General features: G+C 34.7%; 1 protein-coding gene and 1 long non-coding RNA gene across 3 annotated transcripts; one reads left to right on the top strand and one right to left on the bottom strand.

The window, feature by feature from the left end:
* Window positions 1-1,023: 1,023 nt before the first annotated feature.
* miga1 (mitoguardin 1) lies at window positions 1,024-15,916 on the top strand. 2 transcript variants are annotated; one of them, XM_032564965.1, is made up of 16 exons: window positions 1,024-1,154; window positions 2,442-2,604; window positions 4,986-5,157; window positions 5,875-5,999; window positions 6,152-6,284; window positions 7,355-7,494; window positions 8,293-8,419; window positions 9,417-9,517; window positions 11,353-11,462; window positions 13,127-13,199; window positions 13,283-13,369; window positions 13,457-13,555; window positions 13,639-13,773; window positions 13,857-13,910; window positions 14,581-14,697; window positions 15,375-15,916. In XM_032564965.1, the coding sequence occupies exons 2-16, from the start codon at window positions 2,506-2,508 to the stop codon at window positions 15,591-15,593; spliced, it is 1,791 nt and encodes a 596-aa protein (XP_032420856.1). In that variant the 5' UTR covers window positions 1,024-1,154; window positions 2,442-2,505; the 3' UTR covers window positions 15,594-15,916. The 2 variants fall into 2 exon arrangements, with proteins under 2 accessions (XP_032420856.1, XP_032420857.1); XM_032564966.1 differs by having other exon boundaries at window positions 1,029-1,160.
* Window positions 12,808-14,585, bottom strand: LOC116721332 (uncharacterized). The gene is made up of 2 exons (XR_004339578.1): window positions 13,842-14,585; window positions 12,808-13,760 (listed from the first exon to the last, which is right to left on the bottom strand). It is a non-coding gene; the product is annotated as an uncharacterized LOC116721332 (long non-coding RNA).
* Window positions 15,917-18,741: the final 2,825 nt, after the last annotated feature.

Below are 18,741 nucleotides of genomic sequence, written 5' to 3'. Positions count from 1 at the left end.
CATACAACTTACTTACAATCTATGAATATTAGAATGTTAGAGCAAGGAAAAGTATTTCAAATGATAACATTTACTGTATGTTCACTTTACCTCCAAGTGGCATAAAAAGCAAAGCAGATAGAAAATGGCAGTAGAACAATGAAGCTTGTGTACAAATGAAAAGAGTTTCAGGTGCCTTTTTGGTTAAAACATGTTTGTTCTTCATTCAGTAAAATTACTCGTAGTGTGTCAAGTTTGTAGAAATTTTACTTAAGTAAAATTAGACTTTTGTTTCCACTCTGTTTAATAAATAAAATTCAACAGGGTGTTCTTTCTATGTATAAGAAAATATAAACAAAGTTAATGGTAACATTTAGGAGAGAAACAGATAAGCCCTGAGGCAGGAGTAGCTACTTTATCTGTGGCATAAAATAGAGTTCATATGGCTATTTGCTGTGTTTATCTATAAAAGAAAACATGAAGCTATAGGCAATTCTGTATGTGCTAATGGACAATTCCAGAAAAGAAACACAGGACCAAAAATAGTTTATATAAAGAAGAAAGAACTGAGAATGAAAAAAGATAGTTAATATGAGCAAAATCTGCAGACAATGCAAAAATGGAAAAAATGTGAAATAAAAAAAAATAATGGAGTAATAATAGAGTGAGGAAAAGTCATATTTATGTCTTCTGTTAACAACAGAGAAGGCAATTTAAAAAATGTATTCTTAAAAACTTTATGTTTGGATCACGTTTAAATTATTTTTGTCAACACCACTTCTTAAGTATACACCTCATATTTTCACTTTAGAAGCACTTTGTACTATGCATTTATTTTATATTTTTATAATTATTTTTTATGCGGCGTTGTATTGTAAGCAACTCATCATTATATTCATGTGTATAATGAAATGCTTGAAGTACTTCCCTTTACTAAAACAGATATGAATCAAGCACTGCAATACTGTCCAAATCCAGAAGAGGGCGCAGAAACACCACTAAATAACCACAGACTTGAGGTTGTGCTTTTATTTTGAAGGCCAGGCTGGTTGAGAGCTGAGCGCGTGCAGCAAGGCTCGAGTCCTTCACTCGTCAGTTAACAACCACCGAGGTCACCGGGAGGAGTGGACGAACAACCGGGTGCTGGAGCGGAGTCAGTGAGAGAACCTGAAAATGTACCGGTGATATGTCTTTTATTCTTACCGTTTAACATTCATACTGGAAATAGGCCGATAATTAATCCGTGGGGTTGTTTGTTTTTAGCTAATTTAACTAAATTAGCCAGCCTGCTGTCTAAGTTAGCCTTTAGCTATGCTGTCAGGCCGTACATTCCCATCATCTCTCAACCATGTGCTAATGTCATTATTAGCTGCGGAATTAGTGTCACCCAACAAGCTTTAGTTTCATAAATATATTTTAAAAAAGGTTAAAAAGAACCGTGTGGCATATTCGTTGTTTTGAATGTCGCAAATGCGAATGTCATTGCTTTTTAATTACTGTAATTTGTTATTTTCTTGTTAAAGTAGTGACAGTATTCATATTAAGCACCTTCCAAACGTGTTTTAATAAAAATGTTTATATTTATTTTTGGTAAACTTGTGATAGTAAGAACACTTAACAAAAATGTGCATAATTAAACTTCAATATTTTTAACTAAATATAGGGATTTATTAAATGTATGTAATGTTAAATAAAGAGTATAGTTCGTTTCAAGTGGCACGTTTTTTTCAGAGCTTGCTGGTTATTGAAGTAAAAGTTAAAATCGAAGTAAAAAATAATGAAATTGCTAAGTTTACATCACAAAATATAACATAATTTTGTAAGTTTACATTACAAAATGATGATAATGAATTATTTCATCAGGTTATGAAATGATTCATTATTATTTAAAAGAATATCTGTGCAAGCCAATATTATAAATAAAGTTATATAAATAAATTTCTGGTTTTTAAAAAACAGATCAAGATCAATACAGATTTCCAAAGCAAATGATCTAAATCTTGTGAATTTTTTTTTTCTTAAAAGTTTTTTCTCTTTGATTCTAAAAATCCAGTACATATTGTCTTATTGATTCCTCATGTTACAAAGCACAGATATGTAAAAGTATTTTTCAATCACTAGAGAAGTAATTACAATTTCCCAGCAATCTGAAGGAGGCAATCCAGCTAAACTTGCGACGAACAGAAAAAGTAATTTCATCTAACTGGATGTGGCATAGTGTCCTGAACATGTTGCTGTCTTTTATTTTTATCTAGATATTTTAACAGAAATAAAGTCCAAAAGCCTGTTTAAGGAAATTGGTTTTCAAAATATTGAGTGATATCTGTATACACCAGGGCTGCCGTTGGTTCAAGGTTTTTTTGGTATTTGCACGTACTGAACATCTGAGGCTTTACATAACGGCGTCATTATATCCCCTCCTCAGCCCTTTGAGGTTAAATCTCCTCTGCTGTCGTCCTCAGCCGCTCCGGTGGAATAACGGCGAGCGCCAAGCCGCTGCCAAGTCATGGATAGAGCGCTGCCAAAATGACACACGAGACCCTGACGAGCTCCCAGTTGTCTCTCAAGGCTGCAGCTTTGCGAATGGTTGACCTACCGCTGTCCGTCTACAGCTCCCTGACACAGGTGAGCATGAGTTTTTATCCATTTTATAAAGATTTATGTGGCTTTAAATAAGTTGTTGTCAATCAGGGAAACAGAAGGGGCAACTTTTAGAGCTGCCAAACGCTGTACTCAAGTAAGAGTAGCCACTACTTCAAAATATTTTTACTCAAAAAGGTAACTGTCCAAGAAATTAATCAAGTAAGAGTAAAAAGTATTTGGTAAAAAGGCTACGTAAGTACTGATTAGCAGATCAGAACATCTGATTTAATATTTTATTACTGTGGCTTCAGAGAGAAAAAAATAGGTTATGTGCAAACTAGTCAGGCATTTTAAAGACTAAAATTAAACACACTAATAAATTGCTTAATTACAAATTAAGCAAGAAGTAATACATTTCCGAGATAAAACTTGTGAAACTAATGCTGACAGTAGAAAATGTATATTTATCCAAGTAAATCCAGCGATAATATATAGTGTTTACTGAAACGTTTTGACCTATAAATGGCACAACAGATAGAAAATAACATTTAAACAACAAAGCTTGTGTACAAACAAGAGGTCTCACTTCAACATAAACTGTAAGTTTGTCTCTGTGTCTCATGTATTTTCAGTTAAAATATGTTTATTTCATTCAGAGAAGTTACTCACACTGGGTAGAGTTTTCAGACATTTTACTCAACTAAGAGTAGTGTGTAAAGTACGATATAGTAAAGCTAACTGTTTCTCAAAACGTTACTCATTTTAATGTAATTAGTTACTACCTCTGCAGAGTAAGTTGTCCAAGATGTTTAATAAAATTTGATTTAAAGAAAAATTAGTTCACAGTTTTTATTATAAACAGCAAGTGACTTATTTTTTCTTTTCTCTTGCAAATGGAAAAGCATATTTTACTGGATGCATAGGACTGAAAATCAATATTTATCTTAAATATAAAACAGTTTCTTCTTTTGCCTGCTGTAGACAAGAAATTGTGTAAATTAAGTCCCGTGTTACCAATGTTATCCTGCAGTTTAACAAACTAACTTCCTGGGTTTTTCCTGCTTAGATGGTTTTACTTTCACATTTGCTTCTGTTTGTCCTTAGGTGGAGGAAATGTCCTGTATTTTCCATTAGATACCCACATATTGCTGTGTTTCTCTAAAGGATGTGAGCATTTGTTTGATGTGAGACTTGAAGGTTGTCTGATATGATTAGGGTTGCCTGGTGGGAAGACGCCTGATATCTAGCAGCAACTATAAAGCTACTTTGTTGTTATATTAAAGGATGTTGTTGATGTTTGAGCTTTTTCTGAAAGCTTTTATCGTTTGTAATGTTCAGCAGCAGCGTTTGTGCATAATCATCTCATTCTGAGGAAGTTTTGCAGTTTTACTGAAACTAAATCCCAGGTTCTTTTTTAAATTGTTTGCAGCGTGCAACAATATTATCAGTCACTTATCATAAGTGATAAAAGTTTCACAATTCTGTGGGATTTAACATCAGAAACGATTCAGCTGATAGAAAAAGGCTCCAGTGGCCCACTGGTTTGAAAGAAAGGTTACAGAATCGATCTGCATACTGCAAAAACACAAAATCTTACCAAGTAATTTTGGTTTAGTTTCTAGTGCAAATATCTTAGTACACTTGAAATAAGACAAAACTAACTTACAAATAACTTTTCAGCAACATATAAGAACTTGTTTTAAATAATTCCTTAATATTAATGAAAAAGTTCTAGTTCCACTGGCAGATTATTTATCTTATAACAAGAATTATTTTTTCATCAAAATAATTAATTAATTTCACCAAAATTAAAGTAATATTGACTTAAAACAAGTTCCTATTTCTTGCTGAAAAGTTTTTTCTAAGTCAGTTTTGTCTTATTTCAAGTATACTAATATATTTGCACTAGAAAGTAGACCAAAATTACTTGGTAAGATTGTGTAATTTTGCATTGCAGGGCTTCCCTCAGTGTATCATAAGCCTGGCGGGCCACCAGACTTTACTTGTGCCCCCACCAGGCTTAGCATTGTTACTTTATCTTAGTTTTTTTCATTATTGCCTTTTTTAATACTTTATAGTTGGTGTTTAGGTATTAATCTTCCAGTCTTCCAGTAACACATAATTATCAAGTAATATTTTCAAATTTCCTGTCAACTTTAAAAACAATTTTAAATCAAAAACATGTTGGCCGGCTGGATGACTGCCCTAACACCCAGAGCAAAGGGCTTAGCAAGTTTTCTGCTGTGCATTTGAAGTTTAATCAACTTTAATGTGATATATTAGCACGCAGCGTTTGATTTTGGGACAAAATCTCCATGCTTCGTAGAATAAACTAAGAAGACATTAGCATGGTTGGAAGCTAAAATGTGTAGACTTCGTTTTAGGAGAAAAGTGTTGAATCGTTGGGATTTTCTGTCCTCCAGGTGAGCATCAGCACCAGCACCAAGAAACTGGTGGCCGCCACAACCTTTGGCACCATCTCGCTCCTCTTCCTCGCTCGCCGCTTTCAAAGGAGGAAGGGCAGGAAGAAGGGCCAGTCGCCTCAGTGGGATCAGGTTGAGTTTGAGTTCGTCTCCCCGACAGCCGCAGAAAATGGTGAGATTTCCTGACGCTCTTAACATTCAGACTACAGCTGAAACCAATAATTTTAGTAATCAATTAATTGTTAACTGTAATATAGAGACTCAAAAAGGGTAATTTGCTGAAAAAACAATATACTCAGAGCAGCAGCTAAGCCAAAACTGGAAAAAAATGTATTAATTTTGTATTTAAGAAGAAGAAAAACTCTTTGTCTGTAAATCGTTTTTTCTCAAAACTCCTCAAATTGCAGAGTTTTAGCTTAACTTGATTAAAAGAAAATCTATGTAGCACCATTTGCTATACAATCGATTTATCCAAAAAATACTCAACACATCAGCAGAAAAGGCTGTGCTTTTCACATGTTGATGTTGAAGTATTTTTTCCCTGCAGATAATATTTTTAAGCGTTCACTAAACAAATGCTGTTTCTGCTATTTAAAAAAGGAACGAAAAACTTGATGAATTATTGTAAAATTTTGTCCAAATGATCGATTATCAGAATGATCAATAACTAAAATAACTGAGTAAATAAAGTGTTTTAAATAAAATATTCTCAATTTACTACCACCTCACTATTACTTAATCAAACTGAAATGTGTGAACTTTAAACAAATCTTCTCCAGACTCTTAAAACTTTTCTTTTTGTATCTTTTTTTGACCTTCCTGGTGTAGAAGCACGTTTTCCTGCTGTGTTAGAACCTTATATCCTCGTTTTTAATCTTTATCTCCTTAGATAACACCAGCCAAAACATCAGTGTCACCTTCAGCTCCAAGAATAGCTGCTCAGCTGGATCTGGGCTGGTTCTGACCACAAGAGATTACAGAAAACTGTCCGGGTCTCTGATGAGCCTTGCCTCGGTAAAACGAATCTCATTATCTATTTTCTATGAACTTACAAAACCAGAAGTGTTAGAATAAATTTTCTATTTTTAAATGTAAAATGTTCTTTCCTAACAATATTTCCCATTACTTTATGTAGTAGTTTGAAGCCTCCTGTTTTGTGTCTGCAGGTAAAAAGTGTGAACTCGTCCAGCAGCAGCACCTGTGCAAACGAATCCATCGGTTGGGATGGAGGGACAGACGCCGATGTGTGCAGCGTCGTCAACCTGTCTATTACCACACCTGAAAATCTCTACCTGATGGGTGAGAACTTCCTGTAACCTGATTGGTTTTGTAATCGTGATAAAACTGCACAAAATCCGAAGTAAGCCTGTCACAATAACAAATGTTTCTGCATGATAAATTCTCCCAGAAGTTATTAAAATAAACAATAGTATTGTTGTTTTTAAACAATTTTCAAATACGATAATAAAGACTATAAACCCACCTGTTCATAGTTGCTTTTGAACCATAATAAATGAAACATTGGCCAACATACATCTCTGGAAAACCTTAACAGCCCACTGCACTGAACACCACTGAAAACCTCCTGGTTATTCCACCAAATATTGATTTCTGAACTCTTCCTGGGTTAAAACATTAGTGTTGTTGTTTCTAAATTAATATTAACTTGTTTTATTTGAGGTCTGAAAGCCCTTCATCTTTTTCATTATTTTGACCATTTCTGCAAATAAAAACTAAATTTATGCTTGGAATTTTGGAGACATGTTGTCAATAGTTCATAAAATAAAAGAACAATGTTCATTTTACTCAAACATAGACCTATAGAAAATAAAATCAGAGAAACTGATCATTTTAAATGGTCTCAATTTTTTCCAGTGTATGAGTTTGGTGATGGCACTCATCAAAATTTAATAATTGTGCAATTGTCAACTGCATGGTGTTTTCCTTATAACAGCTTTGTGTTTTTATTATGTAAACTTTCTTGCTGCTGAAACGTGCTATACAAATAAACTTGATTGATTAGTAATGGTATAAAAATGCTAGAACATAATTTTAAAAGATCAATAAATTTTAAATTCTAATAAATATGTAACACTGGAACTGGAAGACATTTTGAATATCCAAAATAAATAAACAAAACAGAAACAGCAAATAAAATTAAATATGAAGAAAAAGGAGATAGTTGAGACAAAAGCACCAAACTGAAGACTTTTATCATCCAGTTTTTCGTAGAAAGAAAAAAACGATAAATTATGCAAATGGAAATTATTGAGCTTGTTTTAATTTATCATGCGATTAATTGATTTATTTATTTATAATGAGGAATGCTGTGCTTTAAGACATTAACACGGTGCGTGTCTTTCTGTCAGGCATGGATTTGTTTGAGGAGGCGCTGCAGCACTGGGAGGAAGCGCTGACGTTCAGGAGCAGACAGGGTGACGACGACGACGCGAGCTGCAAATCTGTCAAAACGGGAGCCGGAGACGCAATCGCTGAGCAGAGCATGGAGGTGAGAGACGAACTCGTTGGCTGCATGTTGGAGCAGCTCTGTCATGTTGGCTCTGATTTGTTCTTTTTCTTGACTTTTCTTCAGTTTTCATTTTATTCCTGTTTGGGCGATTATTCTTTCCGGTTTTGGATGCTTTGTTGCAGGAAGTCTTTCTTTTTCCCTTTCCTTTTGTAGTTCCAAACAGTTATGATGCGTAACCGTGGCAACAAGTTTCCTTTTTTACAACTGGGAGTAGGTGACTAGTGTCTCAAAAGCTCAACTAATATCCAAGAGGTGTTAAAAAGGAGGTTTTATAAAAGCATAGACATAGACAATTTTCAAGTCATTTGATAAATTCTAATGAACATTTAACAGTGGAACTGGAAGACATGTAAAAATCCAAAATGAATAAATAAAACAAGTAAATAAGCAAAAAGTAAAATGAATTATAAAGTCACTGTAAACAAAATTGTCCTTCAAAAAAATATTGCTTGTGGAGACCAAAATCAAACCACCAGACTGAAGACTTTTGTCATCTAGAGAAATGATAAATTATGCAAGTGGAAATTATTGAGCCCGTTTCAGTTAATCATGTGATTAATTAATTTATTGCTTATTGTGACAGGCCTATTTTGGAACGGAATTAAATAAATATCCTGAGAGAAGCGGCTGCATGAATGGATGGATTTTAAAGCTGATAATCAAACATATATTCAGAGGACATAAAAAAATAGGTCATGCATTGTGTCTAATAGAGAACTGATGATGATGATGATGATGGAGTTAAAGATTGACTGTTTGTGCCATGTTTGTTTTCAGGATGTCATCAGCACGGAGTTTATCCACAGACTGAAGTCTCTGCTGCAGCGGGCTTACCGCCTGCAGGGGGAGTTTGAGGGCGTGCTCGGCATGTCGGAGCCTTCGTCCCGCAGCAGCAGCAGCCAAGGTGAGTCACCCATGCGCTCTTATGTAATTCTTTATGCCAGCACATAATCCAGGTCTACCTAATCCAAAGGTTGTTTGAGCTCTGGGGTATTATTTCTGAAATATGCACTGCAAAACATCCTAGTTCATCCCAGAGAATATGAGTTTACAAAATGTTGGCTCCAAAACAACAGCTGGGTTTTTAAACCTAAACAGTCATCTTCATCTATTAGAGGGGATTATTTTCTCCATCACTCTGTATACACATCGATTTTGGAGAAAAATGAGGGACAAAATGGCATTCTTATCTCTCCTTTATGGCAGACTATTAACAACTAAATCAATATGATCTAACTGATAGTATTTTGACACACATTACCTTTTGTTCTGTTGGTTCGTTTGTACTCGGTTTCTTTCTTTTTATGCAATAAAAAAATGGAAAACATCCCAGTTCAGTGTTTCCTCAATCCAGACAATATTTAATTTCCCTATATTCTCTATCCGTCTGTTTATTCATCTATCCATTTATTTATCAATCTGTTTGTTTATCCATCCATCCTTCCATTTCTTTATCCATCTATTCATTTGTTTATCCATAATTTGTCCATCCATCCAGCAGTCCAACTGTTTGTTCCTCCATCTGTTTATTTGTACATCTATTCCTCCTCTAATTAGTTGATATTTTGAATTTAAAGCTTGATTTTGACAGAAATGTCTATCATGAAGTAAATTAGTGTATTTACACAAATGAATATCACGATTCATATCACTTAATGAATCACTTTGTTCACTTTTTGATCAGTTCAGTCCAGCAACGACATATTCAAAATGAAGTATGACCATTTTTTTGGCCAATCGCTGAAAACTCCCCTCTATTCTTGGTATATTTCCTTTCATTTTCAGAGTTTATACATAGATAAACTCCATTACGTAGCTTTAGAGCGCCCACGTTGCTGCTTTTGGAAACTCTATGAACAAACTCGGCGAATGTTTGTGAATGTTTTCATTCTGCCTCCCAGATCAAATGGTGGACCTTCTGGCCAGAGAGGAGCAGGACGACGTCTGCCTCAGAGACAGCATCAGCATCGCTTCCAACGACTCCTTCGTGTCGGCAGCTGAGGTAGGAGAAACACCAAACCTTTCTCTAGAGACTTCCTGAATCATCTCAAGTAAAGACTTAAGATTCCTGATTCAACTAACTGAATTCTTCTTTTTTCTTTACCAAAACATAAGTAATTGCACATTTTCATGCTTTTTTTTGATCAATTAAACCAAAATTTCATCCTTACAATTTTTTACTTTTGGCGTTTCAGGTATCAGAAAGTTTGGTTTTATTTTTGCACCTCAACACTTAAATTAAAGTTTGACTTTGGTGCAACAGTAAACATGTAGAAACGTCTTTAACCTTGTGTTGAAGTCTAAGGTTGACTCAAATAGCTGCAGGTAACCAGAACTCGGTTTATCTTCTTTACTCATTAACTCTCCTTAATTCTCTGTAGGGGGTTGAACTTTGCATCCGGCACTATTGGTCATCTTGACCTGCAAAGTGCAAAAATAAACTGAACTGATTTGTTTGTTCATCTCCCCTGTTTGAGTCCATCTTTGAACCTGTGTTTCTTAAAATTAATCCTATTTTGATGCAAAAATGATTCACAAGATAATATATGTGTTATGTCTGTCACTTAACTTCAGTTAAGTGTGGAAAATTTACTTTATTTAATGCAGCTTACATACATATACAGTACAGACCAAAAGTTTGGACACACCTTCTAATTCAATGGGTTTTCTTTATTTTCATGACTATTTATAAGCAATAAATCCCACTTATTAACCTGACAGGGCACACCTATGAAGTGAAAACCATTTCAGGTGACTACCTCTTGAAGCTCATCAAGAAAATGCAGAGTGTGTGCAAAGCAGTAATCACAGCAAAAGGTTGCTACTTTGAAGAAACTAGAATATAAGGGGTATTTTCAGTTGTTTTACACTTTTTTGTTTAGTGCATATTTCCACATGTGTTATTCATAGTTTTGATGCCTTCAGTGTGAATCTACAATGTCAATAGTCACGAAAATAAAGGAAACTCATTGAATTAAAAGGTGTGTCCAAACTTTTGGTCTGTACTGTATATCCATAGCAGATTTAAAATCAAGAAACCCCAACAAAATCTGTTTAACACTGCTAAATTATTATCATTATTACCATTATTTATCTATAATCCATTCCCTAACATTCTTGTATATTCTGTATAATCTGTGCATATAGCTCCCATATTTATATTTATACACAATATCTATATCTCTTGCTATAACCCCTTATAGTCCATACATACATAGTCTTGTACATCTGTAAATAAATATTTATATCTCATAGAGCACTTCTGGATAGATGCAAACTACATCTCGTTGCTTGTACTTGTGACAGTGCAATGACAATAAAGTTGAATTTTATTCTATTCTACATCCTCGACCAACTTCAGTGTTGTTTTTAAGATTTGTGGAAATAATAAACCCCAACTAGTTTGACTGTCCTCTCATTATTCTGGACACATTCACACTCAAATGTCCAGAATGTTTCAAGAACTACTGGAAAATATTGAATTTAAGTTAGAAAAAATAAATTACATTTATTTTATTTTGGTCATATTGTCCATTTCTTTAAATTTACTCAAAACTGGAGATCATATGTACTGATGGAAAACATGTTATTGTGCTGGAACGCCTTACAAATCCAACTGGATATTAGAAAAAGATTTGAAAACCCTGACGTCTACAAATACTAACATAGAAATGAAACTGGTCACATACACAAACTAAATGAATAACATCCAGCCACACAATATTCAAACAAGTCCTGCTCAGCTTCTGTTTTCACTATACAAACCACACATAGAGTAAAAAAAAAAGTAAAACTGAAATACTACTTATTTAACCTGGGATCATGTGTTTGGTTCAGCTGTCGGAGCACAGAGATCTGAGGAACACTTTTCCCCTCGGACATCATCCTTTTTATGAGGAGGCGCTGCAGATGGCTGAGGAGGGCAAAATCTCCTGCAGGGTTCTTCGGTAAGAAAGTTAATACCAAAGCCTGTTTGGTACATCCGTGAGACTGTTGTAGTTCTTTTACAGCACTTCAGAGAAAAACTAAAAAATAATCAACTTACTACTAATTATCTATTAATGGTTTATTAGATTAAAATTAGTTCCATTCGATTAACTAATAATGTCCTTGTAGACATTATTTTAGTCTTGTAGTTTAGCCGCCATCCAGCAGAGGGCGCCGCTGGTCTTTCTTAAACGGAGCCGTTGGTAAAGAGAAACATATGGAGGAGGGCTCTTCGCTAACAGGAAAGAGAAACGGTCCAAACAGAGTTCGTGTGGGTTGAAAATGCTCTTTATGCGGTTCTGTTTTGAAATACAAACTCTAGATAAGTTCCTAAAGATTTCAACTTAATGGCGCTCATTCAGCCGAGCTGCATGACGAAAGCAGCGTCAACTTATCAATCAAAAACTTCTGATTTTCAACGAAAGCGGCGCAGAGGAAAAATTGTAAAATGCTGACATTTAGCACGGTTGATTTTGAGTGCTGACTAAGTGTAATAATGTGAGAAAACAACAATTATCTGTTTATTCTGTTAGTATTTAGCACAAAAAATGGTCAAATATGACGTGCGCCTTTATTCAGTTAAGCATATGAAAAAATTTCCCTTCATGTTATGAGAAAAGTCGTTTTTTAAAGAAAATTGTCACATATCAATTAATATTTAGTCAATTAGTAAAAACAAATCCATTTTAGATTAATTAATTAATCAATAACATCAATCTCTAGTCCAAACTCAAAGAAACATCAGAGAACATGGTCCTTGTTGACTCTGAAGTGGCTGTAAAATTTATTCCCGCCTTTAACCTTGTGCAAGTTCGACATATATAGCTTGCACAAGTTAGTAAAAGTGGTGCTTAAAATCTAGCTTAGCTTTTTTTAGTACTTATTTAATCCTTTTTAATTATTTAAATGAATTTCTCGGTCGCATTTGGAGGACCCTTTAAGCCTTGGTTGCATCTCTGTGTGCTGAATTCGGACACACCTCTGTGTTTAAAGTTCAATCTGATTAAAACTGGACTCATGTTCAGAGTTCACCACCTCAAGTCAAATTTAATAGTGTTTTGTGAAAAATGTTGCAGAGGCCATGACGATGCAAAGCTTTTAAAGATCTCTCCTCCTAAACCTGGATTTACATAGCTTTTTTAAAAAGAAATTAAAATCCTAATATTCTGGTTAGTTGATCATATTGTTGTTTTTTGTTTTTGAAAAAGCATTATTTTAATAATTTTCAGAGAAAATCAGCTCAATAATGTTGAGCTTGTAGTCCCAGTTGCCTTGAAATGGATCAGAATTAAGTTTATTGCCAAATTATTTGTTACAAAGACTAGGAATTTATTTTATTATGTGGGGGACACAAGAACACATGTACAACCACTATAACAACATTTCTACATCAAATTATAAAGATGGTATGCAGAGATATTGGGAAGTGTGCAAACCTTAAGTAAATGGGTTTATAAAATGCAGTAAACTGTGTGTTCATGAGTTTCCATTTTATATTTTTACAGAATCTTAAACTCTTACAGAACCAGAAAAACAGCATTAAGTTACTGTTATGTACATACAAATCTCAGCTGCTCTCAGTGTTTTTGGTGTTGGGTGAAGTTTTGTTCTCAATAATTTTCAGAACTGAGATACTGGAATGTCTTGGTGACTTGGATTTCCTGGCAAAGCTGCACTGCGTACGGCAGGCATGTGAGGTACAGTCCAACTTCATTATCATCACCTCAGTTTCATCTGCAGAAAACTGATCAGATATATTAAAACGGTATTTTGTCTTCAGCTCATTTTGAGTGACAGGGCTACCAGGATGTTTCTGGCTGACACTGGAAAGAAAATCTTGTCTTCCATTATAGTCAAAGCCCAAAAAGTAGGTCTGAAACATGGCTTTTGTGTGTTAAATTATATTTAATGGTTGAGTTTTTCTCCTGTTATGGCCGACTTTCTGTTTTTCCAGAGTCCAAAGCGATTTGAGGAAGTGTTTGAGGAGCTGATTGTCTTCCTGGAGCATTCGGATCATTGGGAAGACACAGAGCTGGAACTGGCTTCACGAGGGGTTTGTTTGAAAACCCAGATTATTAAATTGTTGTACCACAGTTCTTCTTTGTATGTTTAATATTTCACACTCTTCCTCACTAGGTTAGGCATCTGAGCTTCTACGACGTTGTTCTGGACTTCATCCTAATGGATTCCTTTGAGGACCTGGAAAATCCTCCCATCTCAATCCAGAACGTGATCAACAACCGCTGGCTCAACAGCTCCTTTAAAGAGACGGTGAGGAAAAACTGCAGTAAAGTAAATACATTTTTACGCCACTGCTTTCTGGCATTGTGTTGAATCACCTTATTATTTCTCAGGCGGTGGCGTCAAGCTGTTGGTCAGTACTGAAACAGAAGAGACAGCACATGAAGGTAGAGCCGTCTCCTAATGCATGGGTTCCCAAACTTTTCCATTTCATGGCCCCTTTTGAAAACCTACAGACAATACTACAGAATATGTAAAGAAGCATCAACTTTTAGAATGTTTTTTATTCACTATTCAATAATTACTTCATTCATTTAGCATAAATGCTGTCTCATACCATTTGAAACATATTATCAGACAAAACATTATGACTTTATTACCAGATAATATACATTTTAATCAATTTCCTCTTGATTATTTGAAAATATGTAATATTTTATATTGATCACATTAGATTTTATTTTATTCCCACAGTTCTCATGGTTTTTGCAGCAGTTTCCTCCACAGCAGCAAAGTTTCCAGTTTCTTGCTAAGCTAGCTTGATTAATTTGTGATTACTCATTTTGGTAATCACAAAATGAGAATCAATTATATTAACTTATATTTTATCTAAAAAAAAATTGAATAACAGAAATCAAAAAATATGATGAAAATTTTAGATTTTTTTATTTTTGCTTTTTTTTCTCATCTTCCCTCCCTTTTCTCATCTTGTGAATCCTCCACAGCGCCCCTTGGTGGCTGCTAGTTTTAAAACAGTGTCCTAATGCATAACACATCAATACTAAAACTGTTATTTCAATGGATTATACTTAGTTGCGAACATTTTCACCTTTCCAGGTGTCCAACGGTTTCATTGCCCATTTCTACGCCGTGTGTGAACAGATCAGCCCCGTCCTGGCCTGGGGCTTCCTGGGCCCAAAGAGCTCCCTGCACGAGTTCTGCTGCTTCTTCAAGGTCCGAAAATCAGACTAATCTGTGGTATCTGATTTCATTCAGAACTTTTAAACAGAGATCATGAGTTCTTCTTTCAAAGGCTTACGGGAGATTAAAGTTCTTGGAAAAAACTTGATTTAATTGCTACTTGAGTTCTGAGTAACTGAGTAAAACATCAATCATTTTATATTTAAAAATGATTCAGACCGACCAAAGTATAAAGTTAAGTGGAAATTTAGGTCATTTAAAGACTAAAATGAAAATAATTTAAATAACATAATTACAAAATAACATAAATAGGCAAATTAAAAATGTTTGCAAATCAGTTTGTTTAAAAAAAACACAGCAACTTATGAACCTTTAACAAAAACTGCAGGTCTGTGTCTGTCTGGTGAATTTGTGATTAAAACATGTTTGTTTTTCATTCAGTGGGTAGAGTCCAGAAATTTTACTCAACTAAGAGTAGAGATACTTCATAATGAAATTACTCAAAGTACAGCGTAGTAAAAATACTCAGAAAAGTAAATTTTTTCAAAAAAGTTGCTCAGTTAAATCTAACTAGTTACTATCCGACTCTAGTAATTTGCCAGTTTAAGTTTAAAATGATCTCAGTTAAGGTTCTCGTTGGTTATCCTGCAGCAGCCGTTGAATCCTGACCTGGTTTCTTTGGGTTTCATTTTCATTCGTTTTTCCTGCAGGATCAGGTGCTTCACTTCCTGAAGGACGTCTTTGACCTGGATAAAGTTCGTTACTCCTCAATGGAGATGCTGGCGGAGGACATGCTGCACCTTCTCCACCGCCGCTCCGACCTGCTGCTGGCCTACCTGGGAGCCGATGCCCTGCGGCCGCTCAGCAGCTGCAGCGGCCCGCCGGTGCAGCTGGTGCCCAGCGCGCTGCTGGAGGCACAAGTACAGTAAGCGGCCACACGCCCAATCCACCAGCCGTTGGACCAAAGAAAGTTATTTTCTCTGACTTTTCCAAACCATGAGGAGTAAAACGGACCGTCTGAAATCATAGTGTTTGCTTTTGTGGATCGGTCTGCCTTCGTCGTCGTCTGATGTGGCCTACTCCACGTTCACAGTGCCATATGACTCTTAGCTGGCGGTGCACCGATCGCAGTTTTCTGCCTGAAGATCCCGATTGGACCGCTACAGACTTTCTTTTGGTCTGAAATGTTGCATCTGAGTGAAATTTTCCTCCTCCACCTTCTTGAAATTAAACAAAATTGGTGTCAAATGTTTGTACTGCGTTTGTGCGGCTATCATTCTAAAGACATTAATGTTTCCAGCGATTATCAAAGGTCTACCAGCCAATCCACATCTACAAAATCAAACAAAATGTGGTGGCAATCAACTAAGCTACGTTTGTGCAGCAATTTTTTTTTATTTGTGCTATTATTTTGAAGATATTAATAAATGTTGCCAGAGATTATGAAAGGTCAACCAGCCTGTCTACATTTATAAAATCAAATGAAATGTTTTAAATCAACTTGGCTGTTTTTGCAGCATATTTTTTGTTTATAGCATTAAAAAAAAAGTTTCCAACTTATTTTTTTGTAAGACTTTATTTTTTCCTCATTTTGTTGGTCAATATGCAACACGTCAAACTATATATGTGAAATTCAATGAAAAAAGATGGTGAATTAAAAAGAAGAAAGTTTCCAAAAGCCACCAGAGATCAAACAAAATTTCTATAAATTAACGTTGCTATATAAAATTTATTAGCACAGTTAGTTGACAAAAATGTGTTTGATTTTGTAAATGTGGACTGGCTGGTTGACCTTTGATGACCTCTGGAAACATTTATTGGGGTCTTTAAAATGATAGTGGCACAAATGAAAGTTGTTGCAGCACAAAAGTTTGATGGTGATTTTGTTTGATTTGAACAAGATCAGGAGGCAACTTCACTCGGGTAATGTTGCTAAATATAGAAAGAAAGTTGGCAACAGCAACCTTCGATAAGATCAGCTTCATATACGTATCGGCCGATCACTGATCTCCCAAAATCAAGGAAATCAGTCTGATTTATCGGTGCACCGCTACACTTAGCAATAATGTGTAGTTTTAACCTGATAAATGTTGCGCTTTGTAAAATAAAGTTATATTTATTGCGGTTTATTTGACACTAAAGAGATACATAGCCATATTTATTTCAGTAGAAAGCCAAAAATGTTTGTTTTGTAGATGTTTCAGTTGTCTGTAAGAGCTTAAAACATATTGTAGGCTTTATCACATTTATTTAACACCAACAATGCAATAATATTAGACGTATTTGCTGCTTACGCGAGCCTCTTGAAAAGGAATCGTTTCCTTCCGACGCTGAAACTCTAAAACCTTCGTGTGTTAACTTGAAGCTGTGAGCTTTTAAGCAACTTGTGCCACTCCTTTTTTAATACAAGTACAATAAGCCTTAACATGAAAGCAATTACTCATCATCCGTCACTGTTGGCTTAAATGTATTTTCACAGTGTGGCGTGCAGAGAAGTTTCACTGAAACACCTGGAAATGTATTCAGAGTTGCTGTAAGTCGTTATTTGGGGAAATTAAATGTTATTCTAACAAACCTGACTTTAAACATCCCACACCTCATGTATGTAGAGTAACGAAGCAGCTTCTTTAAGCCAAAATTATTCATAATGTAAAGGAATTTCTGGTAAATGTGTGTAAAAAGTCTTTAGCTTTCAATGTGTGTATGTAAATAATTGTGACACAATTTTTGCCACTTAGGGTGTTAATAATTCATAAGACCAGACATATGGCAGCACTTTGTCTTCCCTTATTCCCTGCAAAAGTAAAATCTTAAAGTATTTTTGGTCTAGTTTAGGGGTCTGCAACCTTTACAATCCTAAGAGCCATATTTGCCTCCAGTGTACCAAATTAGGACTTGTTAGAACCGTAAATATAACTTTTTGGGTTTTCTTTATTTACTTTGGGAAATTTGTAACTTTAAAGATCCACATTTTAGTTATGATTTTTGGTTTCACAATACAGATATACAAGATTGACATCTTTCTTTCTGTGGAAATTAATAAAATAGAATAAGAATAAAGCACATGAAAATGGAACATCAGTTCTATGTTACAAAATAAAATGCAACTTAAAATATCACTGGTATTTTTTGTCATGAAAAATCAACTTAATAAATGAAAAACTGCTTAAACAGGCATTTGGTATTAACATTTGTATTTAGAAACATTAGTTGATTATCATTTTTAGCCAGAGTTAAGAGCCATTGTAGATCATCCATAGAGCCATTTGTGGCTCCGGAGCCACAGGTTGTAGACCCCTGGTCTAGTTTCTAGAGTGAATATCTTAGTACTCATGAAATGAGACAAAACTAACTTACAACTAACGTCTCAGAAATATATAGGAGCTTGTTTAAAATCAATAATTCCTTATTATTGACAAAAAAGTTCCAGTTCCATTGGCAGATTGATCTACTTACAGCAAGACATTTTTCTCATGTAAATAAAATAATCTGCCAGAGGACTTAGTGCTTTTTAAATCAATATTAAGGAATTATTCATTTTTGTTGTAAAGCTACTTTTAAGTTGTCTTATTTCAGTTGTATTAAGATATTTGCATTACAAACTAGACAAAAATACTTGGTAAGGTTTTGTGTTTTTGCTTTGTGAAGACAAACGTGAGCTTAAAACTGATAGAAGGCCCATAAAAACTGCGGTGCGCATAATTTTTACAGCCCGATTTTGAAGCATGAATGTTCACAAAGTTTATTAAAATTCTCTACAGCAATCAAGTATTTGCAAAAAAATATTAATTTAAAGACTTTTTGCACATTTAAACAGGTTTAAAACAAAAAAAATAAAAACTGGATTGACTTGCAACATTGCAAAGGATTTGAGCTTCATGTTTTATTTCAGTCTGCAGGAATTTGATCAAGAAGTCAAATATTTCCTGTTTATTTGTCCAAATTACCTTAATAGAAATTTATTAATGGGGTGTTGACTGATTAAGGTTAGATTTGTGGAGAAACTGTATTTTGTGTAAATGAAGCGAATAAAGACTTTAAAAAAAAAAAGTAATTTTCTTTTATTCAAACAAATTC

The sequence above is a fragment of the Xiphophorus hellerii genome, chromosome 6 (assembly GCF_003331165.1).
Source record: "Xiphophorus hellerii strain 12219 chromosome 6, Xiphophorus_hellerii-4.1, whole genome shotgun sequence".
NCBI classification, from domain to species: Eukaryota; Metazoa; Chordata; class Actinopteri; order Cyprinodontiformes; family Poeciliidae; genus Xiphophorus; species Xiphophorus hellerii.
Note: the sequence above shows the minus strand (reverse complement) of the source record. Positions and strands in the feature narration are given on the sequence as shown.